Source organism: Gouania willdenowi, chromosome 16 (assembly GCF_900634775.1).
Source record: "Gouania willdenowi chromosome 16, fGouWil2.1, whole genome shotgun sequence".
Taxonomy (NCBI): Eukaryota; Metazoa; Chordata; class Actinopteri; order Blenniiformes; family Gobiesocidae; genus Gouania; species Gouania willdenowi.
In genome coordinates this window covers 25,095,825-25,121,443 of record NC_041059.1, presented here as the reverse complement: position 1 = coordinate 25,121,443, position 25,619 = coordinate 25,095,825, and the positions used below count along the sequence as shown (strand labels likewise).

Sequence of the window (25,619 nt, the reverse complement as noted above, 5' to 3'; positions counted from 1 at the left end):
TTTTTTAAAAAAAATTATTATTATTATTATTATTATTATTATTATTATTATTATTATTATTATTATTATTATTATTTATTTATTTCACAGATGCTCCGGAAATGTTTCAAATAAAAAAAAGAAAAACTAAAACATAAAAGAAAGAAATTAAATTTAAAAAAAACAAAAACAAAAACTGTTCATTAAATAGGGATTGGATACAAGTATGCACCTCCAGGAAAAAATTATATGTAAAAATATAAATACAATACAGATAAATACAAATAGTGAGCCATCTACCAACTACACTGTAAAATAAAACCATTTAAGGTAAAAATAAATAAATAAATAAATAAATAAATAAATAATATTTTTTTATTTGTTGAGCATGCTTGAAATTTTCATCATGGATGCATAACTTCTGCTATCAGCAGAGTTTTCTCCAAAATGGTTTTATTAATCTATCTATCTATCTATCTATCTATCTATCTATCTATCTATCTATCTATCTATCTATCTATCTATCTATCTATCTATCTGTATTTTACCACATTCCCGACGGAATGTGGTAAAATATAATATAACAAAACCATTTTTAATTCCCATTCAGTCCCAATTGAAATCCAATAACAGGGGAGAAAGGCAGTCCACCGCCCACATGTGTAGGCTTTATGCATTACACGTCCCTCCGGGTTGAGTGGCCGTTGATAATTTGCTGTTACATAGTGTTTTGATGAGAGTCCTTCGGCTCCTCATTATTTTTGCATATTGACAGTATTGGGCTCAAATGAAATGTCTCCTTAGAGCTTGTGTGACATGCCCTCCTGGAAATGATGTTTAAGGAAAAAATTATGATCGTATTAATACGAAAATCCATTTCTTATAATCACGAAGGTTAATAATTACCTGTTATTGTACATAAAAAAAAGCTTCCCATTGGCTGCAGGTCCAGCTCTTTAGAAGCAGGTTTCTTTGTTTTCTCAGTTTTTATTTTTATTTTTAATGTAATATTGATTTATTCATTCATTTTATGTATTCGCTTTTGAGAAGACTTTATTGAAATGAGTTGGAGAATTTTTAACAAGTCTTAGATCCTCTTTAAATTATCGTAAAATTACTTATTTACAGTTGTTTGCACATATAATACTTGTTTTGTGTAAAAAAAAATATATATATGCTGATTTCAATAATGGAAATTTGAAAGTTATGCTCATCTGAAAAATGAAACTCTGTTCACCCCAAATACTCTTGAAAACATACAACATACTGAAAACATTCTCTTATTTCTATTCATATTCAATTGGTTCCGTTCTATTCTTTGTTGTCCTATCAGCCTTGGTATTAGTCTTTTACATTTCTCAAATATCTGCCTTTGAGCAGACACTTAGCATGTTTGGCATCTGCTGGCCAGATTCAATCTCTCCCGATCAGCAGCAGCATCAAAAGGTGTGAATGTCGATGGAATGAGGACAGAAATCGGATATGGACCATCACTCAAATGATAGACTAAATCCGACTGGCAGATCTCCAAGCATTCCAGAACGTGTCATTGAGTCCTCCTCTACCCTCAGGTAACTCCCCTTCCTTGTTTGGCCCTTCCCTTGCTCCAATACCATTTCTCTATCTCGACGAATCAAACGCACAAGCATGCATATCAGCACAGTACTTTCAGGAGAAAGGAAATTCAACTGGAATAGCATGAAAAAAGACATCAAAACAATTTAGCTGAATGCTGATAGCTTTATTTGGAGTAGTAGAAAAAAGGGGGAGTGTGAGGCACACAAAGGCTGTGGGAGAACAGACAACATGTTTAGTGTTCCAGAAGCATATTCAGACCCTATGAGCTGAAGATGTCACTTTGTTGCAAAGGGTCATTTGTGGTCTTCTTGTCCAGGGCAAGGGGCAAAGGTCAACACTCAGACATGGGGTTTGGTCAGTGCAAAGCAGAGAAGGAGGGAAGTGTTTAAGGGGGAGAGGAGGTCAAATTTGCGTAGGTCACTCTTCTTCAGAGTCATCCGCTGCACCGCTGATGATGTAAGTCTGCTCCTGGTGGTCCATTTCCAGCACATTATTCTCATTTTTAACTGTTCTGAACAAAAGACAAGAAAATCAAAGGCATAAGTGATAAAAAGAAGGATGCATTGTTTATTCTAAATTAATCCACTTTTTAGGAGGCAATGACACCAATTTAGCTGATTATTCTGAATTCTTACAAAAACCACTTCTTGATATTTAGAGCATTCTGGCATCTTGACAGCTTCCATACAATGTTGATTTGAGGTATACAACATACTGTATATTAAAGTTGTGTTTGAGGATATATTGTTAAAAAGATTGAAATAATACCTGATGGTACCTTTACCTAATGAGCACCGTCCTTCTCTCTGTCAGCTCCACGGCTTGCTCTGAATAAGTCCCACTGCTATCGTAGCCTTCTGATCCTTCGAGTCCAAGGCCACTCATTGTGTTGTTATCTCCACCCATCTCACGAGGTCCCCCAACACCTGACAGTACAGCGCCGTTACCAACTCCACCCCTAATCGCATCCAATCCATTTTGTCCAGTACCGACTGAATCTCCTCCAAACCCTCCACCAATTTTACCCTCATTCAAACCACCACTTCCTCTGCTAAGCTCAGGGCCATTGGCAGCGATGACATTTGACCTTGTGGTGCCATTGCCAGCACCACCTTCACTGGCTACACCTCTGCTTCCAGCTCCAAATACCATTGTTCCCACACCACCAGGAACTAAAGATCCTGCACCAACAATGACACCACCAATACTGGTGTCAGTATCTGCCATCTTCCCAACACCAATACTGGTGTCAGTACCTGCCATCTTCCCAACACCAATACTGGTGTCAGTACCTGCCATCTTCCCAACACCAATACTGGTGTCAGTACCTGTCATTTTCCCAACACCAATACTGGTGTCAGTACCTGCCATCTTCCCACCACCAATACTGGTGTCAGTACCTGCCTTCCTCCCAACATCTGCGCCCAAACCTCCAACATCTGTACCCTCACTTCCAGCTCTTGTGCTCAAACCCCTAGCACCAGTTCCCAAGTTTCCAGCACCAATTCCATGTATTTCCTTACCGCCCACTCGTCCCCCACCACTGGAAACACCACTAGCAACGTCTCCGATATCTCCACCTATGCCTCCTGTTTTATTTCCATTCCCAGCAGACTTTGCTGACCTGCCAGTCAATCCTGCTTTGTCACTGGGACCATCAGTGGCCATTCTTCCACCTGTTCCTCCTGTGCCTCCAGCAGCCACACCCCCACCTTGTCCTCCCCTACTCCTCTTATCCTCAGCCGCTCCACTAATGTTTCCTCCACCCATTCCACCACCCACACTGCTCAGGCCTCCTCCGCTTCCTCCCATGCCTCCACCGCTTCCACCCATGCCTCCACCACTGAAGCTCATTCCACTACCAATAGCACTGGTGCTACACCCCGTGAAGGACAAAGTTTGCATCATGCCAGTGAGACGTAGGTCCTCGCCTTCAATCAATTTTCTGCAAGCAAACAAGGAATAAAATTATCACTATTATCACAAAATATTGCCAGTATAATTCCATATGGTGATATTGCCATAGTTTTTTTTTTTTCACCTGTAAGTCGTGATCTCAATCTCAAGAGCCATCTTGACATTCAGGAGCTCCTGGTACTCACGCAGGTGTAGTGCAATTTTCTGCTTGGTGGATTTCAGCTCTAGCTGCAAGGCTTCAATTCGAGCCTATCAGATAAACAGTCCCGTGAAGTGATGTTGCTAATGTGGTGGGTTTAAATGTAAGCATGTGTTCATGCTGGTGTAATCAAGCACACGCAAGCCCACATTTACCTGCAGGTCTTCCAGTTCCTTTTTGTGCTTTTCTTGCATTTCGCGGATTTGAGCTTCAAGAGCTTCATTTCTGGTCCTCAGAGAGTCCAAGTCACGTTCTTTGCTTTGAATCTAAGAATAATTCAAAACAAAAATGTAAACCTAGTTTTAAACATAAACCTAATGTTACTATTTTTATTCCACTCACGTCCTTTTTGGCTCCAGCCATTTCTTCTCTGAAGCTTCGAACCCTGTCAACGTGCCCTGATGTCTTTTTGGTAATATCTTCAAACTTGTTTTTATACCAGGAATCCATTTCCTAAAAATGAAGAATACAAACACATACACACACTAAATTTGACATCTTCCTACCCTCAAACAGCATTGTATGAGCTTGTGATTTTATTTCACCTGGAGGTTTTTGGCAGCGATGTCATCATACTGTTGTTGAATTTGTTTCAGTGCAGCAGCCAAGTCTGGCAGAGCAAATGCACTCTGAACAGTGACGTGAGCGGCATAGATCTGTTTCATGAGCTCATCAATTTCCTGGACATAAAGTAATATTGATGGATCACGACACAAAAATGCATATGCCTCAAATGTAATTGATACAAATGAATATTTCCCACCTGCTGATGGATTCGCTTTAGGAACTCAATTTCTGCTTCCAGCTGCTCCAGCCTCTTCTCCAGAGCGATACGGGACGAGGTGGCTTTGTCAACATCCTACAAAAAGGCCACACAAATCAATATCAAATTAATTCTACTGGTAATTGTAAAGGGATAGATTTTAAAAGGGATTGTGGCACTTACTGGACGGAAGGCTTCAATTTCCAATTCAGCTTTCTTCCTCTGTTCCAATGCTTCTTCATATTTAATTTTTATTGCTTCGAGTTGAGCAGCCTGAGAATCCTTAGCTACCAAAGAAATGTCCTGAAAACAAAACAAAAAAAAAAGCCAGAAGAAGAATGTTTTTCATGACGTCTTGTACCATTGCTCAGAAGGAGCTACTAGAGATCAGTGAACATCTGAGATGTGGAAACAAAGCAGAACAGAGAAAGGGTTGCAACTTGGAAAACATGCTTCTCACCCGCTGAATCTTCATCTGCTCTGCAACCTTTTTCAGCTGCCTCAGCTCTTCCTCATACAAGAGGCGCAGCCCTGTTGGCTTCGCAAAGCGGTTCTGGTAGCCCTGAATTTCTGCTTCCAGTAACTTGTTCTGCTGTTCAAGCGATCGCACCTGAGAACAAAAAACACACACACATAAAAAAACATCAGCAACACCATGATCCTAATGTTGAATACAGCAGAACAATAGAAAGACACACGGCTGTACCTTGTCAATGTAAACAGCCAGTCTGTCATTGAGGACGACCATCTCCTGTCTCTCACTGGAACGGGTGTTAAGGAATTCCTGGTTCTCAGCTGAGGCTACATCCAGGTCCATGGGAACTTCTCCCCTTGGCCCAACACACACCATGGCTCCAGCACTTACCCTGAAAACACACAATATCTATTTTTTGTTTGAAAGTTCTATAGAAACAAACAAAGCAAGTCGTTTTCTTTCTTTCAGGAGTCTTACCCTGCTCCAACCACGCGGGACCTGCGTGCAGCCGACGCAGTTCTTCGACCCACCGAGGCCATACGTATGCTTCCATCTCTGCAGGAGAAACCCGTGGAGGCTCGACGGGAATCTCTCCTGGTGGGGGACGGACTGGACACCCTGACCTGGTAGGTAGAGGTGCTGCTGTCCTCAAAGTGACGACGGTAAGATGAGATCCTTTCAGGGCTGCGGCTCATGGCAGCTGTGTCAGTGAAGCTCTTTGGTGCTCAGAAAAAAAATCCACTGACAGGGATTAGTTTAGGGTTTAGTGCACTTCACTGCTGCTCCACTATCTTCGTCTGCACTCTCTGAGCACTGGGGTTTTATATCTCCTATTGCTAGTCATGCTTCTGCTCTGTGCAAAACAGCTCAGTTCCTGAGTCACCTTCTGTGGAATCTCGAACCTCTACATCAAGTCAGGCTTGACCTGCAGCCAGGATATCTATCATCAGGCTGTTAGGAGCAGAACCAAGCCTGGAATCTGAGAGGAAGCATTGCTTTATGTAGTGTTTGCCCTGAGATGTGTACAGTATGTCCCCCATTAATGCTTCAAACAGGTTTGGTTTGAAATTTATTACATCAACAGGAAAACAGAAATAAAGGAAGGGACCACAGCTAGTTAATCCATCCAGTAGGTACATTTCTGATGTGATCTAATGTGATGGGAGGAAAGTTTTTAACTAGTCCGAGCAGAAGCTGGGAAGTGAATGCAGAGGTGAGATTTGACATAAATTAGTATCTAATAGTCTTCTTTTTTGTTTCAACAAAAATAAATGTAGACGAGGCAGGAAAAATTACATTGACTGTAGTTATTCAAAGACGGGACAACGCTCAGCTTTACTGCAAACTGTAAATAGCAGCAACTACCAGCAAAATAACCATATCTGCAGTTTTATGGAAGAGATTTGTAAGCAGAACAGTTGATTTTTTTTTTCTAATGTTATAGCACAATGCAAAAATAATAATAGTGTCATTTTGAAACGCTGTTACCAGATTGAGTGATGTAGTAAAACATCTATTTCTTCCCATTGACCTCACAGTTTGCAGCAGGGTGGGAATTTGAGTAGGAGCTGGAATCTTTCAAGTGCATGCAACCAAACTGCAGCACTAATCACAGTGATACATCCCGTACGTCATCTCATCGAACTTAACAAGGCAAGTCAAAAGTATGAAATGATTAAAAAAATAGTACTTTTTGCAAGTGCAAACATAAGTGGTGTTGGACATGGACAAACAGACAAAAGTTGACATTGTTTAGCTCAGGACTGGCAAGCATGCTGTTTATTTGGACTACTCGCTTGAGTTTACAGACTAAGCAAAATATTTTTAGCTTGGGATTACTTCTAATGTAGCTTTATAATTTACATCCCTGTTTAATGATGATAAAATATATTTATCAGAAAGTTAAAGAAAAACGATTATTCTATAGGCATTTGTTTCTAAAGTGGAGAAAGCAGCTGTTCTGGTTTCTGGATCACCATCAATGAGGCTTGTTCCACAGGTTGAGAGTCTCTGAAGCAACACCTTGGAACCAGTGGTTCCCAACCTTTTTTCAGTTGAAACCGCATTTTGATATTACAAATTTCTGGCGACCTGAGACAATCTTTTCAATAAGTTTTCTAACATGTTTGTTATACTGTGTTACAAATACAAAGTAGCCTGCAAGATTAGTGCAAAAAGTGACAACATTCATCAGTTCAAACAGTTTTATACTGCTTTTTAACTAGATAGTGGGGTAGTGTTTTATATTGGAAAAGAAAAACTATTTTAAAACAATTTAAAATATATCTTGCATCAGTAATTCTTTATGTTAATAGACATTACTGGCAAAACCATTTGAATTCCAGATGACCCCATTGTTGAAAAACCCTTTGACATTAGGTCCCCTGATTTTTATGTATTTTGATAAGTGTAAAACGAGTGGCTAAACTATTTATGTGAGGATTTAAGAGGGTCTGTCCCCTTAGTCTTTCATCCATCACTGAGAGAAGTATAGTGTGTGTGTTTAGGGAGGCTTCTGCAATCAACAGTTTAATCTATAAACAAAATAACACTGTCAGTGTTCATTTATTCATGGGCATTTATTTGATTTTATTTTATTTATTTATTTATTTATTTATTTATTTATTTATTTATTTATTTATTTATTTATTCAGTTCATTTCCGACATGGTTGCAATCACAGAAATTCATTTTGACATCCAGAGCAAAATCACATCATTGTTTTTTTTTTTTTGTTTTTATTTTGTCCTTTTGCATGCCGGAAAGGGCGACGGAAAAAAGCATTATGCTTATCCAGATCCGTCCCCTGATTTGAACACAGATAATTTTACATCAAACCTCGTTTCTTCCCTAGTCAAACATTCTCATCTTCTTCATAATTTCATCAAAGTTTTTTTTTTTGTCCTTTTTTATGTGATGTGTTCTCGTCTGCAGTCATTGTTCCTGTTGTTACTCCTCCTCACTGTCCTTTTTTTTCCGTATCTCCTCGAGCTTTCTTTTCCAGTCGTTGTTTACGTTCCTCCAACTCTTCAAACAAAAAGTTCTTCTTCTTTCGGAGTACCTTCATATCCTCTGAAAGTCGCCTCAGCATACGATGCATCAGGAAGGCACATGCACATACACATACCCCCATCATTAGCAGGCCAAAGATCATGACCCCTAGCAGATAGATGTCCTCCACATCTTCCACTGTCAGCAGGGAGAGACAGAGTATCTGGCTTCTCCCTCGTGCATCCATGACATATCCACTTGGGTATGTGTCCTTTGGACACGCTGGTTCGTGCTGTAGTAATTGCCTCGTCGTGAAGATTTTGTCGATGGCGCTCAATGACCAGTTGATGAGTTCCATGTCGTCGCTGTATAGTTCGATGAAGAGTTGACTTGAGACCTGTATGCGTGTAGAAATATCCTCCGTGTTTTCTCCTTAAATCCTTTCAGATTTACGGATTGTTGTGTCTCTGCGTCAAGGCTATTCCAGAGGTTCATGGCTCTATACACAGTACTATGTTTGGCAACGTTCGATTTGACCCTGTCTGGTCTGAACACATTATTATGTCTGAAGTCGTAGGAATTTTGATTGTATGTGAAACGTTTTTGTATTTGATGTGGTAGTTTTTTAGATGAAGCCCTAAATGCGTGTATTTGTGTGTTGTAGTGTATTATTTCTTGCATTGAGTATGCACATTGACCACTTACTCATACGTGCACAAACTCACTCAGAAGTGAGCGTTAATTCACAGACGATGCAGTCAGCAGACAGTTTTTAACATCTGCAAGGAGTTTTATTTTGAAAAAAAAAAAAAAAACAAGACTTCAACTGAACTCAGTGGCTCATTTTATTATAGTGATTATGTTTGGATCATTGCTTGTTAGTCCTGAGTAGTAAAAGTTAATGGCTATGGGACTAAAGTCCATAGACCTGGTTCATCATTTGTTCCTAAGGAAAACAAGCCTAGTCGTTATCATAAATGATGAAGTTAGGAATGTTCCTTGGAGAGTTGGTGGCAAATTCATGCTGAGACACAGTGGACATTAGAGACAGCCCATCAATGCAATAGATCATCTCAGTCCCACGAGGTGTTGTCACCTTAGAGTTTTATTTATGGCTCCAGACATGCAAACTTTAAAATGTTAGTTTTATGATATAGTTTCTATTTTGAAAACCACAACAGCAACACACACGTGCATGCAACAACACAAAACAGCAACACAATCTTTAAATATTTATTGATAAATGCTGGCAGAAACTGAAAACTCTGTTAGGTTGTTAAATATTTACAGATTACGCAGTCAGAACTATTCACATAGACTGTGATACATCAAGAAAACAGACAATTTGGTTATTTTTGCATAGTTAGTATAGTATAGTATCATATCAGCACAGGAGTGTAGTATTCCCTTACTTTTCATTTTTATAAAAGCGTTGAAAGGTTCAGTGATTCTTTGAACAAACTTCATGTGACATCGGAGCAGTTCTTGAGCAGATGTGGGTTTGTAGCGTTCTCTGACTTCACCAGAAAAACATCTTGCAGCATTAATTACTCAAAAAGTAATTGATTTTTTTTTTTTTTTTTTACAGACTCACGCTTTTAAGTCTGATCTTGGCTCATAGAAATAATCTTAAATATTATTCTTCATCGTTTCAGGATCAGTCACCGCTGTTCATGTTTGACCCAGTCCTTCCAGCCTCCAGGGTAATGCTGAACCCTGAAAATAAAGTGAAACAACAAGAAAACAGCCAATGACACTCAGTACACTGCTGTATCACTGCAGTACAACAATCCCATGTAAACTTAATTTAAAATAATGTGAAATCTGCGCTTTATTCTACACCCAATTAGCTTTAAAACGGCTAATAAAAAAAAGCCATACAATATATTTACAGAATGAAAATAGTTAAATTATTGAAATGTAATTTCCTCTTAATTCAGTTTTCAAGGGTGTGAAAATAAAGTTATTTATGAAAAAAAGGCTTTGTTTCTCATCATTTTTGAGACTCTCTTTGAAAGCCACAGGTCACAAGTTATGATATTGAATTTCCTTGATAAAATGTCATGAATAATTTCTAAACCTTATCATACAAGTTCAATCAACTATTTTGGGGATAGACTCTAAAAGCTAAAATTACTGGTGTCATCTGCAGAGCAAACACATTTGTTTTCTCAGATTCTTTATTTAAAACTGTGGTACATGCAGCAAATATGTTTAAACTCTGACAAAGAGTCCACTGCTTTATTTGTGTAATTTCCCATAATACCTAAAATGCAGGTAAAAAAAAAAACTATGTTGACAGTCACTACACATAAATGAATGATCAAATATTTGTAGTAATAGAGTGTACTGCTCTAACAATCTTTACACAGGCTACTGATAAGGTTAAACATTAACAAGGCAATGAAAGAAAGAAGATAATCTGCTCAGCAAAAGTTACAAACTCCCAGTACTCCGTGTATAAAAGACAAAAGAATAATTAACCAAAGAAACTAAAAAGTATACACACTCTTTGTATCCCAGAGAACTGGCTGTGTCCAGGGCTGCCTTGCTCCTGATTCCTGCCAGACAGGTGAACACTACATTGTCCGTGTGTTGAGGCATTTCACCTCCATACTTTTCTTTGAAGTCTTCTGGAGTCAACTGGAGGGCCGTGTTCACTTGAGCCACTGTTGAATCAAATAGATCAGCAGGTGTAGTTAGAAACACTTGTCTTTGGTGTTGAACCTTTGTGAACGTGCATGCTACTGTGTAACTAAAGGTTCTGATAGAGATCTATCAGTCACAGTAAAAAAAAAAAAAAAGGTTGTTGGTGCAAGCCCCGAGTTTGCATGTTCTCCCGACGCATACATAGATTTTTCCCTAGTTTTGCTTCAATAATCTTACCACCAGAGGTGAATTGATTACAAGTCCTCACGTCACTGAGTTGCTTTAAGGGGTACGAGTACTTTTTTAAGTATGTTTCTTCTAAGGCAGTAATTTTACTTCTACTTAAGTACGTTTTAAAAGAAGTCATTTGTTAGATTTCTACACCCAACCGTTACTGAGTAAATTATTATTTTTTTGTTTTAAAATGATCAACAGACATTGTTAAACTACAAAAAAAGTAAAAGTAAAAAAAAAAAAGTTGATGTAAACCACTTTTGTTTACCAAAATTTGATAAACAAAATGTGTGCCCTGACAACATTTATGAGCGCAGGGGGTGACAGTTCCAACTCTGCTGTTTCGTAGACAGCATGAATAAGAGAAGTGCTCCTGGTTGCCTGTATTTACGTGCACAGAGCTCTTCTTCATGCTGGCGATGAAACAGCAGAGTTGGAACTGTCGCCCCCTGCGCTCACAGATTTTCTTTGGCTCACTGATTTTGTTTATCAAATTTCGGTAAACAAAAGAGGTTTACGTCGACTTTTTTTTTTTTTTTTTTTTACTTTGACTGATTTTTAGAGCAACCCAAAGCAGCACATATTGTAATTTTGACTGGAAAAAGCTGCTAAATGATCCTGAATGCGTCACCTCCTATAGAACTCCATGGACTAAAAGGGGTGATTGGTGTCATCAATGACATCATTTCAACATGGTGGCACACAGGCTCTCAAACAGTAAAGTAATCCCAGTTTTAAAAGTTAATAAAACGAATATGTTGCAAAAAATAATGCATTTTGTTAGGCGTAGATCTTCTAATAAGGACATTGTACATGTCCTTATGTACATGTAAAAACAGTGGAGGATCCCTTTAACGCATTAATGGTTAAGGTGGAGGTAGGGCTCCACTATTATGACCAAAATGATCATCACAAATATTTTGATCAATATTTTAATCATGATTATAATCACAATTATTGATCATGTTAGGGAAAAATCTGTATTAATTTTGCACTACATATATATAAAAAAAAAACTATATTAACAGTTTACAGTGCAAAATGAAGCTTTGGATCATGGATGTGTCCTGTATTTATAGGACTTCCTATGTCAGACAGTTGTATTCAGGCTTAACTGAGATCCGCACTCACGTGGAACGTTGATGGATCCGGGGATGAAGCCGTACTCCCGGAGCTCCCAGGGCTCCCGGACATCAATGACCACAGCCCGGTGTCCAGCCAGGATCTGCTTCAGCTGCTCATAACTCACATCAGAGCTGTGGGACTCCGAGCTGAACCCGCAGAACAGCAGCTCTTTACCTGAAAGCACAAACACACAACATGCAGAGATAGTAAGCAGCACGCCGAACACTCGCACCAGTACAGCCCAACGCACGACTGACTTGTGCAGCCAGGGGGAGCGAAAACGGAGCTGCGGAGAACCGGGCTTTGTCCTCCGGGTAGGACAGTGCTGCTGCACCGGAGCCTCGGGAAGACTAAGGCAAACCTGCAGCACCTTCTCAGAGCCATGTTCGGTCCGGTTTAGCCACAAATGATCCTCTACGCTGGCGCTGTGCACTACAAGCCTCTAAACAACACAGCTACACAACTTCTGTAAGTCACATTCACCGAGACGCAAACAAAGCTTCTGCGCCTGCGCACAAGTGAGCATACGGATCGTCGTTTGGACAAATTAGCCAGTACTTGTCAAACACTCATTTGGAAACGCCTAATGCCAGTGTGCATAAGATGTAGAGAAATGTGTTGATTGTTCTTTGTCAATTTATTAAAAATCAACAAAGCTAAATCAATACATCTTATCACATGTCTCGTTTTTAAAGCTTTTTTAATCACATGTCCCGTTTTTAAAGCTTCCAACATGCCCAACTGGACACCATGAAGCCTGCACAGTTATGAATGCGGCACAGGTAAAGTTGCCAGTTTGGACTACTTGAATCCACCAGCACTGCTTTGCTTCATCAACTATAACTGTAAGATTCGAGATTCAATAATTCAAAGCGTTTATTATCACATGTACAGTAAGAAACACGTTTCCCTGTACAATGAAAAACTCACTTTGCTGTCCACACTAAATGCAAAAAGAAATGAAGATGAAGTATTAATATAAATAAATAAATAAAACTAAATACATTTGCATAAGTAGAAAAATCTTTATTCCACCAAACACTTAAAATCTGCAAACGTATCCAGTGCATTTATGGGGCGAAAAATTCTGATACACTCAAATTTTCATCTACGTTCATAAGTAATAATAATAATAATAATAATAATAATAACTAGAAAAAGACTCCGGGAGTGCAGATCTCCGCCAAGCAGCTCAAGCTCAGCCAATACACTCCGGTCACGGTTACATGGTAAACTCAGGATTACCATGACTACCTGTCAACATTAAGCTGTTGACTCTGAGAGAATGACATTATCACAAGTTCCACAGTGTGGATGGGAAAACGAATGGGGGATATATATATATATATTTCTTTTGGTAGCCAGAACATCACTAAAATTTAATCATCCGTTCCTAGTCCCATTTTTCAATTTTCCTTAAAATTTCATCCAAATCTGTTCATAACTAACCAACTAACCAATGCAAATAGAAACCAAAATTTCAATCTCATTCACAAAACCTATAAACAATATTGTTGGTCTCCTTTCTTTTTTGTTGCAGTTCCTAGCAACATACTTTTTAAAAAAAACGAGAACCTAAAGTTTGGACGATATATTGCGCAACAAGATAGCGCAACATTGAATGTGACAGGATGAATCGTAGAGGGTACAAATGGTAAATCAAGGGTGGGGTCACTTTTAAAACAAAAACTCCACACAATCTACACACCGGATTGTTATGGTTTGTTTTTGTTTTTATAGACCTATTCCTTTCAAAAAATACTGTATCGTATCATAATTGCAAGCCCCTATTTTAATCGTATCAGATCGTGAATCCAGTGTATCATCCCCCCAACAGTGCCCCTCCTTAGAGAGCAAGCTGAATGCCCCTTAAATATAGTTGTCAAGGTATTTAGAATAATAAAACACATGTGTTGAATAATGATTGACAAAAAAATAAATTATTCACAATAATACAATTTCTTTAGACAAGATGATTTAAGTTGTTTGTCCATATCCATTCAACAGCCAGCAGGATAAATGTAGCCTCAGTGTATTTGTGCTCTGATTGTAAGTTTTTACTGCTTAAAAACTGTTTATCCTGGTCAAATACTCTGTTAGTGGTTTTCAATGCGGTAATTCATTTTCTGTATCTGGCAACCCAGAGGACAGAGCCCACCCGAGCTGCCGTATTGCGTCACATGTTGATTACACTAGCTGGTTGGATGCTAACACTGATAGCCTCTCAAATTTCTAAAAAGTCAGCGAGCCAAACCTAAAGTTATAGAAGTAATTAACATGTCAGCAATGTTTTGATACGAATTCCTATTCATGGATAAAAAAAACTTACGTTTACGTTCAGTTTGTATAGTTAGTGTGGCTGGCCTGTTTGATAGAGTTTAATCTCACTGTTGGCTTCAGATCAGCTAACACAGTCAACACAGGGGCTAACTTTAAAAGGTGAGTATGTCATTAACTTTTCCTAACAATCATTATCTTAGAAGGAACATAGTCTCTCATGGTTACCTTATTTGACGTTTTCACTATTATATTCAGCGTTTACAGAGTTAGTTCAGTTCTATCACATGTTTTAGTTGTTTATACTGTCACACACTGTCATTTTGGAACGATTTGACCTAATTACGACAGGTGTTTACTGGGGCATCGTTTCCACAAGTTTCTGCAATGTCACATAATTTATGGTTTGGCCAGAGTTGCAATATTATATATTATATATATTTTTTTTGGCCAAGATTTTGTCTACAAAAACAGAAAGTCATAGTCATCTTTATTGTAAATTTTTCGACATGTGCACTCATCAGTAGAAAGTAAACAGTAAAAAGTAGAACTATTGTTACACAAACATGTATTTTAGTGTATTGACCTTGGATATCGATTTGATATCAGCCAAAAAAAAAAACAAAAAAAAACAAATATCGGATTTTATCGGATCTAAAATCTCTGATAAGTTTTTGTCCCTGCCTTCAATTGTTCCCACCATATATTGACAGTAAAAAATAACTTTAGTGAACTTGAATTGTTTGCACTTTAAAAGTATAAAATAACATCACTTGATCAAGCCCTTTCTAACATTCCACACCACAAAATAAGTAATAAAAGTATGTATGATTCATGCTGATCGGTATTGGCCAATACTCGAGGCAACAATATCGGTATCATATCAGAAGTGAAAAAGTTGTACTGGGACATCTCTAGTGTGGAGTAGTGTGTGGAATGTATTAGAAACATAAATTAAAGAATGTTAAGCATATGCTAGATTTTAAAGAAAAAAATATCACTGTGGTATAAACAAATATTGTATCTGACATTTTGGATAGACACATTTTATTTGCAAATGGGTTTAATTATGTTATTGTTTGTTTCAATCCAACAAAGCTGAGTTGAAGATACATTTTTTTAAGGGTAGATGAAATGAGCGATAAACTATTGATGAGGGGAGATGAGTACCACTCAACAAAGAATCAGAATCAGAAAAAACTTTATTTATCCCAGAGGGGTCGTCTCAAAGACTCCCAATGGGGTTCAGGTCTGGACTCTGTGGTGGTCGGTCTTTCAGCTAAAGCGATGTATCATGCTCCATAAACCATTCTTTCATAACGAGAGCCTAAAAATCCTGATATTTTTTATCTTTGGGAAGAATAAAAATCGTACAAGTGTTCCTCTGAGAGGTCATTGAATGTGCAGTCACAGCTCTTTTTTAGCTCCGTGCGCCCCCATGGAACGCATATGCACACAGCGTGTCCATTGCGCATGTGCGCCCCCCCCCCCCCCCCATGGAAGATGATGCCCGATGCACAGAGCGTGTTTTGCGTGTAGGGAAACCGCAACCCGATAGAACACCTTTGGGATGAATTGGAGTGAAGACCTTCTCGTCCCACATCAGTGTCTGACCTCACAAATGCCCTTCTGGAAGAATGTTAACATTAAAAAAAACATACTCGTAAAATCCTTTAAAATCTTGTGGAAACCATTCATAGCAGAGTTAACACTATTATTGCAGGAAATGAAAGTGGAATGACATCATATTAAACACTATGGTTAGAAATGGGATGAAACTCAAGTTCATATGCGTGCAAAGGCAAGTGAGCTATCACTTTTGGCACTATGGTACCTAGGTTCCCAAAGTGGGGTATGCAAATTGTCATGGGGGTACATGAATAAAAAATAAAAATTGTAAACTAGAATATAAATAGACTAGCAGTCAGAAGCCTCCATGCATTGCCACAAAATACATATAAGCCGATGTAAGACTATCCAGATTCTTCTTCTTTTTTTATTTTTATTTTATATTGTTCCTCAACAGGATAGCTAAAATTCAGAGACACATTTCACTGTAGGGCTACATTTTATGTCACATTACATCAGTGGTTCCCAACTTTTTTGGGGTCGGGACCCCATTTTTAATAATGTTTGTTGTTGCCAGTGACAAGATGTGCCAGCTCAGATATTTTTATACTGCATTTTATTTGAACGAGATTTATATTTGAGAAAGTGAAATTAGAGAATACAGTTGTTTAAGATTGTTTTGTGTGTGCCATTATATTTTGAAAAAGACTAATGATTAAAACATTATTTAAATTATTAGACATTTCAGGGGACCCCATTTGAATTCCAGGTGACCCCACATGGAGTCACGACCCCAAAGGTTGAAACACACTGCATTGCATTATTAGTGTGCAGCGGTAGGGGGTACATGGCTACAGGGTAAATGTCTGAAGGGGTAATGTTTAATTATGTACAAGATCTATTTTTTAATCGAGTACCCATGAAAGGCACAACTAATGCTTGTGCCTGGTCTTCTCAGAGCTCCAGATGCGGCTAAAAGACCCCTTCTCTTTGAAAGCCGCCGATATGACAAAGCGGAGTAATAAGCCCAGGAAACCTCGAGATGAGGACTCATCGGATGAAGTCAGTGGTAAGTCACAACAGCATTAGGACGACACTAGTACTTAACATGTATTGCTGCATTTGGTTTGCAGCCAGTAGTTATCTTAATTACTTATGTAGGGCCTTCTATTCTCTGTTATCATGGAAAACAAACCTCCACCTAAAATAATGTACGGTATTTGTTAATTTTTATTTCAACGAAATCAACCGGAAATAATCTGATATTGAATTACACTTCACATGCATGTTTTGGGACAATATCAGGCATTAACACACTCTTTTTTTTTATTGTAAACTGTTGGTTGAATATTAGATATCAAATCATATCTATAATTCAACCAATGGTTGAGAGATTGTATGGTATCATTTTGAAGTTATTAGTTTTTGTTTGCCTTCAGGTCTAACCTGTCAGCATGTGAGTAAAGCAGTGGACCTGAACTCTGTGAAGAAGTCCATCCTCTCGAGCGTGTGGTTGGTGTGCTCAGATTGTTTAAGAGAAAGGACGATGGTCAATGGGGAGCCTGAAGCTTCTCAGGATGTCCTGGTGTGCCTCAAATGTGGTTTTCAGGTACGTTTATTCTTCCATTGATTTGTTTTATTTTATTTTAATTTTATTATTCTTGATTGTTTTAGTATACAATGTAATTATACGTAGTGGGTTTTTTGGAGGGTGGGTGAGATATGATAGTGTTAGAATGCATAGACAAAATGAGAGTGCGAACAGGACATATGGTCATAGGTTATTGCCTTTGATTACCTCTAATATACTGACATTGATTGACCTCTCTGTTGACGTTTTTTACAAGGAGCACATGAGCTCCTAAAGTAAAATAATTGGGGGCACAAAAAGTATTTATTCATAGACACAAACAAGAAGGCAGTGCATCGTGCATTCGTGATTTACATTTTGAGTTCTCATTTCTTTCCTCTGTGAGTTAAACTGAAAGGATAGCAATTGTCCTGCTGCTTTTGTATGTTAGTAGTTTTTAAACTTTACTAGTTGAAACATATTGGTTGCATACAGGGCTTTAAATGGACATTTATAGGTCACCAGTCCTGTCAGGGTTTTGTTTTAAAAAAACAAACTGTATATCGCAGATGAAAATGATGAATAATTCAGGTTAGTAAATAATCATTAAGTAGTTAAAATGTCTTTTTATTAGTGTTTTTTTTTTTTTTTTGACAGATTGGCTAAATATAAAGAAATTGGATTTGATGAAAGATAACTTGTGTCCAAATAAACATTCTGTAAAAAATAATATAAAAATAGAAAGGTACATAGATGACTAGAAATCACATTCCCTAAAATAATACATGATACATAAACACGTTTCCACTTCTAAAACCAATAAATAACTACTAATTTCAAAGCTAATAACAAATCTATACTAAAAGTTATTTTTAAGTGAAAAATGTGATTATTTTACATACTGGATATATTTCTTCTATGAACAAAAAACTGTAAAAGAAAAAAAACATACTGTGTATATATGAGAGAAAATATCAGTAAACTTATTGATCAAAATCAGTTGAGGGGTTCCCTATCATTGGTCCTGGATCAATACCAGGCTGTAGATAATTTTGTATTAGACCATTTAATTTACTCTTTGAACTGCATGCTGTAGTGACTACAAGAGAGTGGTTGTTTCTACGCTCTAGATCAATATGCTACACAATTCTCCGTCAGTGGAGCGCAGAACTATTTTATGGTTCCGTTGCTGTTGCAAAATTCACTGTTGCTTAAAGTCTCTGTTCACAGGTGCATAGCAAAGTGGGACACGCACGCACACACACACATTCACAGACCTTGTCCTGTCGCTCTGCTCGAGCCGAGCTAAAAATAAGTACATTTTCTTTAGCCGTGCCATTTCTGACAAGTTGGGGTAATGATATTAGGTATTTATCTTTACACACACATTGTGTGACTGAACTATTTGTCGTTCATACGTCGGCTTTCTTTGGGGAAAATGTGAGTAAAGTGCTCGAACTGTAGGGGCCTATGTTACAAATTTAGATAATCATATCCTGGATTAATCTCCGGTAGCGCGCTCCAACTAACCAAACATTTCCTGTCAGAGAGAAGCTGTCCTACAAATCTAGATCACAACATGCTGAGGTAAGCTGTTGATTTCAATCTGGTTAACCAGCGCGCTCTAGTGATGGAGTTGGATATCACAGCGTCAAACCAATCACACGGAGGAACTGTAGAACGTCACATATGAGGAATAATTCTTTGAAAATAGGAAGAATTAAAATACATAATTCAGACCAAAAACAACACTGTTGCTGCAGAAAGTAATTAATGCAGGAATTGATGAGTGTTAATAATATTTAAATTAGTGAGATTATAAACGGAGAATCAGTTTCACTTTCACTTCTCTTTTCTGACCAGAAAGACAATTCTGGGTTAAAATTGCTGATGCAAAATGCTACACAGGGACATGTATTAACAAACTGCTGATCAATATGTGCACTCAGAAATCCATCTCACTGAGCTGTACATGTTGTTCTGAGAAGTAAAAGCAGCGACTCCTAAAACTAGTGTTTCGTTTGAAATATTAGTTTTCTATATCGCCAAAATAGAAAACTCGATACATCTTGAATCTCGATATATCACCCAGCCCTAATTCCTAAATTATAAAACAGCCTAAATAAAAACATAAATGTGAATATGAAGCACGTGTTTATTTAATATACTAGGAGTTTATATACAAGTCAACACGTTGCATACTTCCTGTTAATTTCACATTGCTTGTCTTTAAGTTAGACACTTTCATTACATATTTTCTTTTAATTTCTCATGCTCACTCATGTGGTTCTCTGGTATCCACTAATGACTTATTAGACACATCTTTGCATCATCACAAAATACATGAATTAATTGATTAATTTATCGGTGTGAAAGCACCCGATGCACAGCTGACTTATTTTATTGATTTTACTTTATCAGTCATCAGATATAAATCTCTATGGATTCTAAAGGATATCATGGCTAAATGACAAGATTGCATCAATGTCTAAATATCCTCCCTCTCTTTCGTCAGCTGTCAGATCAGATCCACACAGTGACGTGTTCACACATCACCTTTTATTGGACAGCTTGCTTTCTCAAAGATCTGATTGGTCAGGAGGCGGGACTCTAGCACTCCTTAAGATCCTCGGCAGAGAAAGACCTGCTCGCGAGCAGGCTATTCGTTCAGCATAAGTTTCCTTGGTGATTTAGCTCTGTAAAACGTTAGCAAGCTTCGTAGTCCAGCACACACTCATTTATTCCGGGAAGTTAGTGCGATAAGAAGTAATCTAGATTCGTAACATACCCACTAGAAGCATGCCTTTTAGCAAAATATAAATAGGCTTAGCTGGGTTTGTTTAGCTATAGCTATAGAGAGCTGTTGTCCTCCATGTTTTGGAAATCTCTCTGCTTCAACCTATCCAGAGAGATATTTAAAACAAGCAGGACGATGGCTATTCAGGACCAGGGTTAAGGAACCAGATTCTGTGGAATGTTGATGTGCTGGTTTTTTTGAGATTCATATAATGTATCAGCGTAATTTATTATAACCAAGCAATTTTTAATATGTGTATGAATTTTCTTTAATTTTTTGGTTGTATCACTATTATTTGCACCATCCCACATCATTAGCCTAACAGAGCTCCAAAACACATTTACTTGGGGTTTTGTTCAAAACAAACAAACCACATGATGATGTTTAATATGTGAACTGGGTTTGTGACGCAATATGTCTTTTTTGTTTCCTTTACTTAGAAATACAATGACCATGCTTTGTGCTTTTAGTTCTACAACAACAACCATTTGAAAACAAGTTTTAGTTCCAATATTTTATTATCTATTTCTCTCAGGGCTGTGACCTGTCAGGGACCCAGCACGCTGTGAAGCATCACCAGGCTTTTCACTCAGAGTCACACTGCATCACCATCAGTTTGAGCACATGGAAGGCCTGGTTAGTCGTTACCTTCAGAAACAACTCACTATTGTGTCCTGTTTGCTGATTTTTTTGTGTTGGTGGTTTGATGAGTTCCTCAGTTTACTGTACTTGCAAACTTACAGGGTAATTATAGATCTTTCGCCATTTTTTGCTCTTTCTGATGCAGGTGTTTTGAGTGTAACGAGGAGCTTTCCACTCACTGCAACAAGAAGGCTTTGGCTCAGACTCTGGATTTTTTACAAAAGCATTCTCTCAAGGCAACCTCAGGTAAGGTGCTATATTCAAATGTCTTACCTGTTACCTACATAAAATAATAATAATGATGATAATAATATTCTATGGGATAGCTCTATGGGTAGTGGCTAGAATCTAATAAATGTCATTTGTCAACAACTTTTATTTTAAAGCACATACAAACAAACAAAAAGATTAGAAAAAGTCAAATTAAGAATTAAGTCAAGTCTGTTTGATGTATGAAGAGTTAAATATTTTACACCCTTTCTTATTCTTTACTTCTTTCATATCTCATAGACATATCTGCCTCATATCCCATAGACATATCTGCCTCATATCCGTTGACGGTTCACATTGATCTAGTTTTTCATCTATTTTTAACGACTCAGCTTGATTTCTTTGAACTTGGAAAGCCTGGACACTAATGCATTACATGTACAGTACATGTATTTATTAGCATTACAGGATTATAGCATTCTAAGTTCACTTGTTTAGATGAGTAAACTTTTTATACTTGTCCTGATTCCAATGCCTGATTGCAGTACAGCTGCTCCCCCTGGTGGCTGTGATAACTCTAACCTCTCAATGGTCTGTGTACCCAGCCAACATATGATTTAGAAAAACTCCATGAAAAGATGTGAAGCTTCTCTTTGTGACAGGATGCCATTTCTTATGGATTGAACTGCCTTTGCCACATTATAGTACAATGTATTGGTGGAAAAAGAAGAAGAAAAAGAAGAACCCATATTCGCTTTTATTAAAAATTGGGGAAGTCTTATTTGGAGTGTTTGAGGCAGGTCGCCTCAGGTTATCCTGACACTGACAGCTTGACTTCCTACTTCCAGAGAAGTCCTTTCACCTCCCTCTGACCACCTGAACCCATCCTTATCCACTCAGTCAACCAAAATAATATCAACCCCTACACCCCTCCTCCCATATAAACACACCCACTTCTGTTCCTGGCTCTGACATCTCCACGGCTTTTGTTCCATGGCTTTACATGCTGGGAGATGCCTGATGGTCTGCAGCCAATTATAGTGGTGGCCATTGGTGAGTTTTGGTCTCACTGGCCGTCTAAGCTCAGTCCCTTGCCCGGTGGCCAAAGGCCAGCCTGCACAGTCCCAGTGAATGGATGCTGCAGGAAGCCTCCACCCCCTCACCTAAGCCATGCTTGCATGTCGCATGACTGCTCTCATTAGAGAAATTAAGCGCTCGAGTGATGCTTCGCGGCTGGGTTCCCTAAAGAACAAGAGCAGCTGTGTCAGATTTGGCCAAAGCTGTGTCGTTCTTTGTTTCTGTATCGCGATCTGTTTCCGGTCCATGCTGCCTCAGTGGAGTCCCTGTATGTCTTACCACCTCTGGGCCTGTGTGCTGCACTTGTGGGAGCGACGGTTCTCAACAAGTCACAGCAAAAGGATCCCAACAGCTGCACCTAAAACTCTCTGTGGACTCACACACTCTCAGATATTCCTGTCACAGAATGACAAATCTAACTGTCAAGGCCTGCAAAAATCCCATTATCTGCCTCTTTGTAATTGTTTTTCACCAATGGTTTTTGCTTTGAGGAACATTTGGCGCTGAATTCTCTGGGCACAATGAATTCTCTGATGCGTGAAGCACAAGCTCTTCTTGACATAATTATTCACAGTCACTTTGATTTTCCAAGTACAGCTCATACCTGTGGAGTCTTAGATGGTGAGTAAGAGGTGTTTTCGTAGAGTGTGGGTGTCTTACTGCACCTTCACACAGTCTCAGAGACAAACTGAGCTTCAAAGTAAAGAGAAAGCTTATCATTTAAAGATTTCATGCAGTTTGACTATTTCTCCACACATTTTTTTAACTCACTAATTACAAACGTTTTCCTGTGTTTTATTTAGTACTTTATGTTTAATGTGGAGCTTTGCTGCAGCCAATAGGAAGTTATTTCAAGGCTGACATTGAGAAAAAAGTTATAAACTTGCCAAGAAAAAGTGTGTGTCAACCTGGAATGTTCATCTCTGTATTCAATTAATGATTATTGCAGCGCTTCAAAAAATGTGAGAAACATTAGAAATCGCAGCTGTTAACCTAATTTAAATGTTATTTGTCTATAAAGAGCTGAAATTTTAATCGGTTGTCAACAGATCTGCCAACGTGCACTGTGGCATCTTACAGGTTTCCTTTACCGTGCATTTCTTCTTCAAATTACCTGTCACCTCTCCTAACATTTCATCATGTTAAACTGGTCAGCAAAATGAGTTTACAGGCGGACAGCTATCGTCTAAGTACAAGAGACGATTGTTTCCTGTTGAGGAGCTTGTGGAATTGCATTTTAGCCTGAAGGCCATTTTTTCACAGGCGCTGTTATTCTCAACTTTTTCCTATAGACATACACAGTCCCGGTCAGGGACTTTTTTTTCTTTCTGAAAATCAATAATAATGTTGTGCCACCACAGCTTAGCAAAGAAGTAAGAAATTAAATGCAGCTTTCTCACCATCAAGGTCCCGAGCTCAAGTATCAGAGTCCAAGTAAAAAGCAAGTTGACCTCAGGAAGCCTTTGTGGAGCAAATTGATGTTGCTCCTGAATAGACACCAGAGCGTGTATCTCATTGGACATAACAACTATTCCTTGTTTCCTTTGTACGATTATCAAACAATATGTCCATCATTGTGTAGTGTAGTACGTCTGTTAGTCAGTTCCTCTGAGCTGAAGTACCCAAAATATGATTTACAGCAATTTGTTTGGGAAAATAAAAAAAACATATTTTTAAAAAGCAGATCATTGCATAGAATGCAGAGCTGATTTGGTGGAATTGCTGGGAAGAAGGAACGGGAGAAGCTGTCCACTTGTCCTTTAAATTCCACACATGATCTTCGAATGTTCCTTTTTTAAACTGAGAAATATTTGCCAAAATGAGTTGTAAATGTTCTTGCAAGTTCTTTCTTTTTTATTCTTTTAAATCTTCTTCTTTTCCAGTTTGTAATCTGTTTGTCAGTTTAAAGTCAGGTTTACTTGGATGCTTGTCCCTTGGTGGCTATTTCATGGAGGTAATCAAGAGTGATGTTGTCTTTATTCCCACCACCGCTCTTGAAAGTAGGCCAGATAAGTGGATTGCAAAATCTGTGTATACAAATGTTTGTCTGTAAGTAACATGGCACTGGGTTCTTCTTGGCATCAGATGGCAAGAAAACAGGCTTTTCATGCCCTGCAGTCACAACAAATTAACAAATTAATAAGACATTTGGTGTCGCCTGGCCTTCCCCTTGACTGCTTCCTCTGCATGAAGTGAGCTGGCCTCAGACCTCTAAACGGCTGCACTGTAAATGAGCATAAAATGCGTGGATGAAGCCCAGTGGCCATGCGATTTGACAGCTTTGAAGTAAACTCAGTAGGCTGTGCTGAAGTATATTTTCTTGATTATATTCGGTCACTTTTTTTAATGAATGGATGTCAAACCTAAATATTTAACTGTGGGACATTTTCCTGCATATTAAATATGCATAAAACAGTATTTGGTTTGCGTCATCAAACGGGATGTTTTTGCATGAAGTCAAGAGTTGAATTCCCTCCAGTTTGGCAGAAATATCAAAACTGTATAGCTGTTAGAGATAATTATCTTTAGAAAGTATTCGAAGTACCATGCTCCTTATAAAAACAAAACCAGGCCAAGTGCTTCTTTGTGCAGCGATTGTGTGAAAAAGCAGGCAGTGCAGGAGGTGTTGGTTTACATGCGTGTATGCTGCGTAGCCTGAGCACTGTGACGCTTTCCTCCGCCCTGGGGAGAGGCTCCACAGTGTCACTGCTGCCCATACTCGGTGGCTGAGCAAGGAGGGCCAGGTGGTGGTGCCGAGTACAGCACAGTCAAGCGTGGATGCAGCTCATGCCGACATTTGCCTCTGCTGACTGCTGCAGGGAGAGGAAAAATCTGCTTTTCCATATGCTTGTGCTCGTCGCAACCCTCCCATCCACCCACCGCTCCCCCCTCTCCACACTGGCCTCTCCTGTCCCCTCCTCCTCCTTCCCTCTCTGCAGTCTCAACCAGATGGCTCCCTGAATATTGTCTACCTTGGGTGATGGTCCCAGATGCAGAGTGTATCCATCGGCATCCCCATTCCATCCCTTCACTCTCCTCATTCCTTCCCTCTCTTAGCTGAAATTCCACTGAAGATTCTGCTGGACCGACACACGTTGTTTTGTCTCCTTTTCTTTTACACGTGTCCACACTTGTAGTTTCACATCATATATAAGTACGCAATTGTTTCCCCCTAAATGTGTTTGTAATATTTCAACATTTCTACTTGTTTTCTATGTAATGTGTGAATGTGTTGACATATGAGAGCTCCCTTATGGCTGCATAGTGAAAATAAAAATAGGCCTCCAGATGTTGTCAGTGAGGGACAGATGCTTTATCACCACTGGGTGTAGAGCCTCCACGTGGTGCCTTCCTGACAAGCTGAACCTCACCCTGCCCAAACAGGGTGAGGTTCAGCTAAACATTCATACATTCACTAAACATTTGGGGTAGAAAGTTATCAAATGTTTAATCAGTACATTTACATTTGTGTCTTGTGTATCTTTGGATGTGCATGGTTGACTTTTCTTCTCTTCTACCTGTAAAATCTCCTCCAAAGAAAAGTTTTCCTCTTTGCACACCTTTTAGG

General features: G+C 38.6%; 3 protein-coding genes across 9 annotated transcripts in view; 1 reads left to right on the top strand and 2 right to left on the bottom strand.

Moving 5' to 3' along the window:
- Positions 1 to 1,705: 1,705 nt before the first annotated feature.
- Positions 1,706 to 5,703, bottom strand: LOC114477945 (desmin). 6 transcript variants are annotated; one of them, XM_028470675.1, is made up of 12 exons: positions 5,389 to 5,703; positions 5,143 to 5,302; positions 4,897 to 5,046; positions 4,620 to 4,739; positions 4,437 to 4,532; positions 4,219 to 4,353; positions 4,016 to 4,126; positions 3,829 to 3,939; positions 3,599 to 3,723; positions 2,832 to 3,502; positions 2,342 to 2,759; positions 1,706 to 2,068 (listed from the first exon to the last, which is right to left on the bottom strand). In XM_028470675.1, exons 1-12 carry the CDS (start codon positions 5,604 to 5,606, stop codon positions 1,975 to 1,977), a joined length of 2,409 nt encoding a protein of 802 aa, XP_028326476.1. In that variant the 5' UTR covers positions 5,607 to 5,703; the 3' UTR covers positions 1,706 to 1,974. The 6 variants fall into 6 exon arrangements, with proteins under 6 accessions (XP_028326476.1, XP_028326475.1, XP_028326478.1 ...); XM_028470674.1 differs by having other exon boundaries at positions 2,342 to 2,777; positions 2,850 to 3,502; XM_028470677.1 differs by having other exon boundaries at positions 2,326 to 3,502.
- Positions 5,704 to 9,120: 3,417 nt separating this feature from the next.
- On the bottom strand, positions 9,121 to 12,442 carry tstd3 (thiosulfate sulfurtransferase like domain containing 3). The gene is made up of 4 exons (XM_028470848.1): positions 12,167 to 12,442; positions 11,916 to 12,083; positions 10,411 to 10,570; positions 9,121 to 9,617 (listed from the first exon to the last, which is right to left on the bottom strand). Exons 1-4 carry the CDS (start codon positions 12,291 to 12,293, stop codon positions 9,563 to 9,565), a joined length of 510 nt encoding a protein of 169 aa, XP_028326649.1. The 5' UTR covers positions 12,294 to 12,442; the 3' UTR covers positions 9,121 to 9,562.
- A 1,655-nt stretch (positions 12,443 to 14,097) lies between these two features.
- The window catches only part of usp45 (ubiquitin specific peptidase 45), a 44,222-nt gene continuing 32,700 nt past the window's right edge, over positions 14,098 to 25,619 (top strand). For both annotated transcript variants that reach the window (XM_028471275.1, XM_028471274.1), the window contains exons 1-5: positions 14,098 to 14,348; positions 16,714 to 16,824; positions 17,195 to 17,364; positions 20,658 to 20,758; positions 20,910 to 21,010. In XM_028471275.1, the coding sequence (XP_028327076.1) occupies positions 16,722 to 16,824; positions 17,195 to 17,364; positions 20,658 to 20,758; positions 20,910 to 21,010 (475 nt within the window). In that variant the 5' untranslated portion in view covers positions 14,098 to 14,348; positions 16,714 to 16,721. The remainder of the gene's footprint in view (positions 14,349 to 16,713; positions 16,825 to 17,194; positions 17,365 to 20,657; positions 20,759 to 20,909; positions 21,011 to 25,619) is intronic.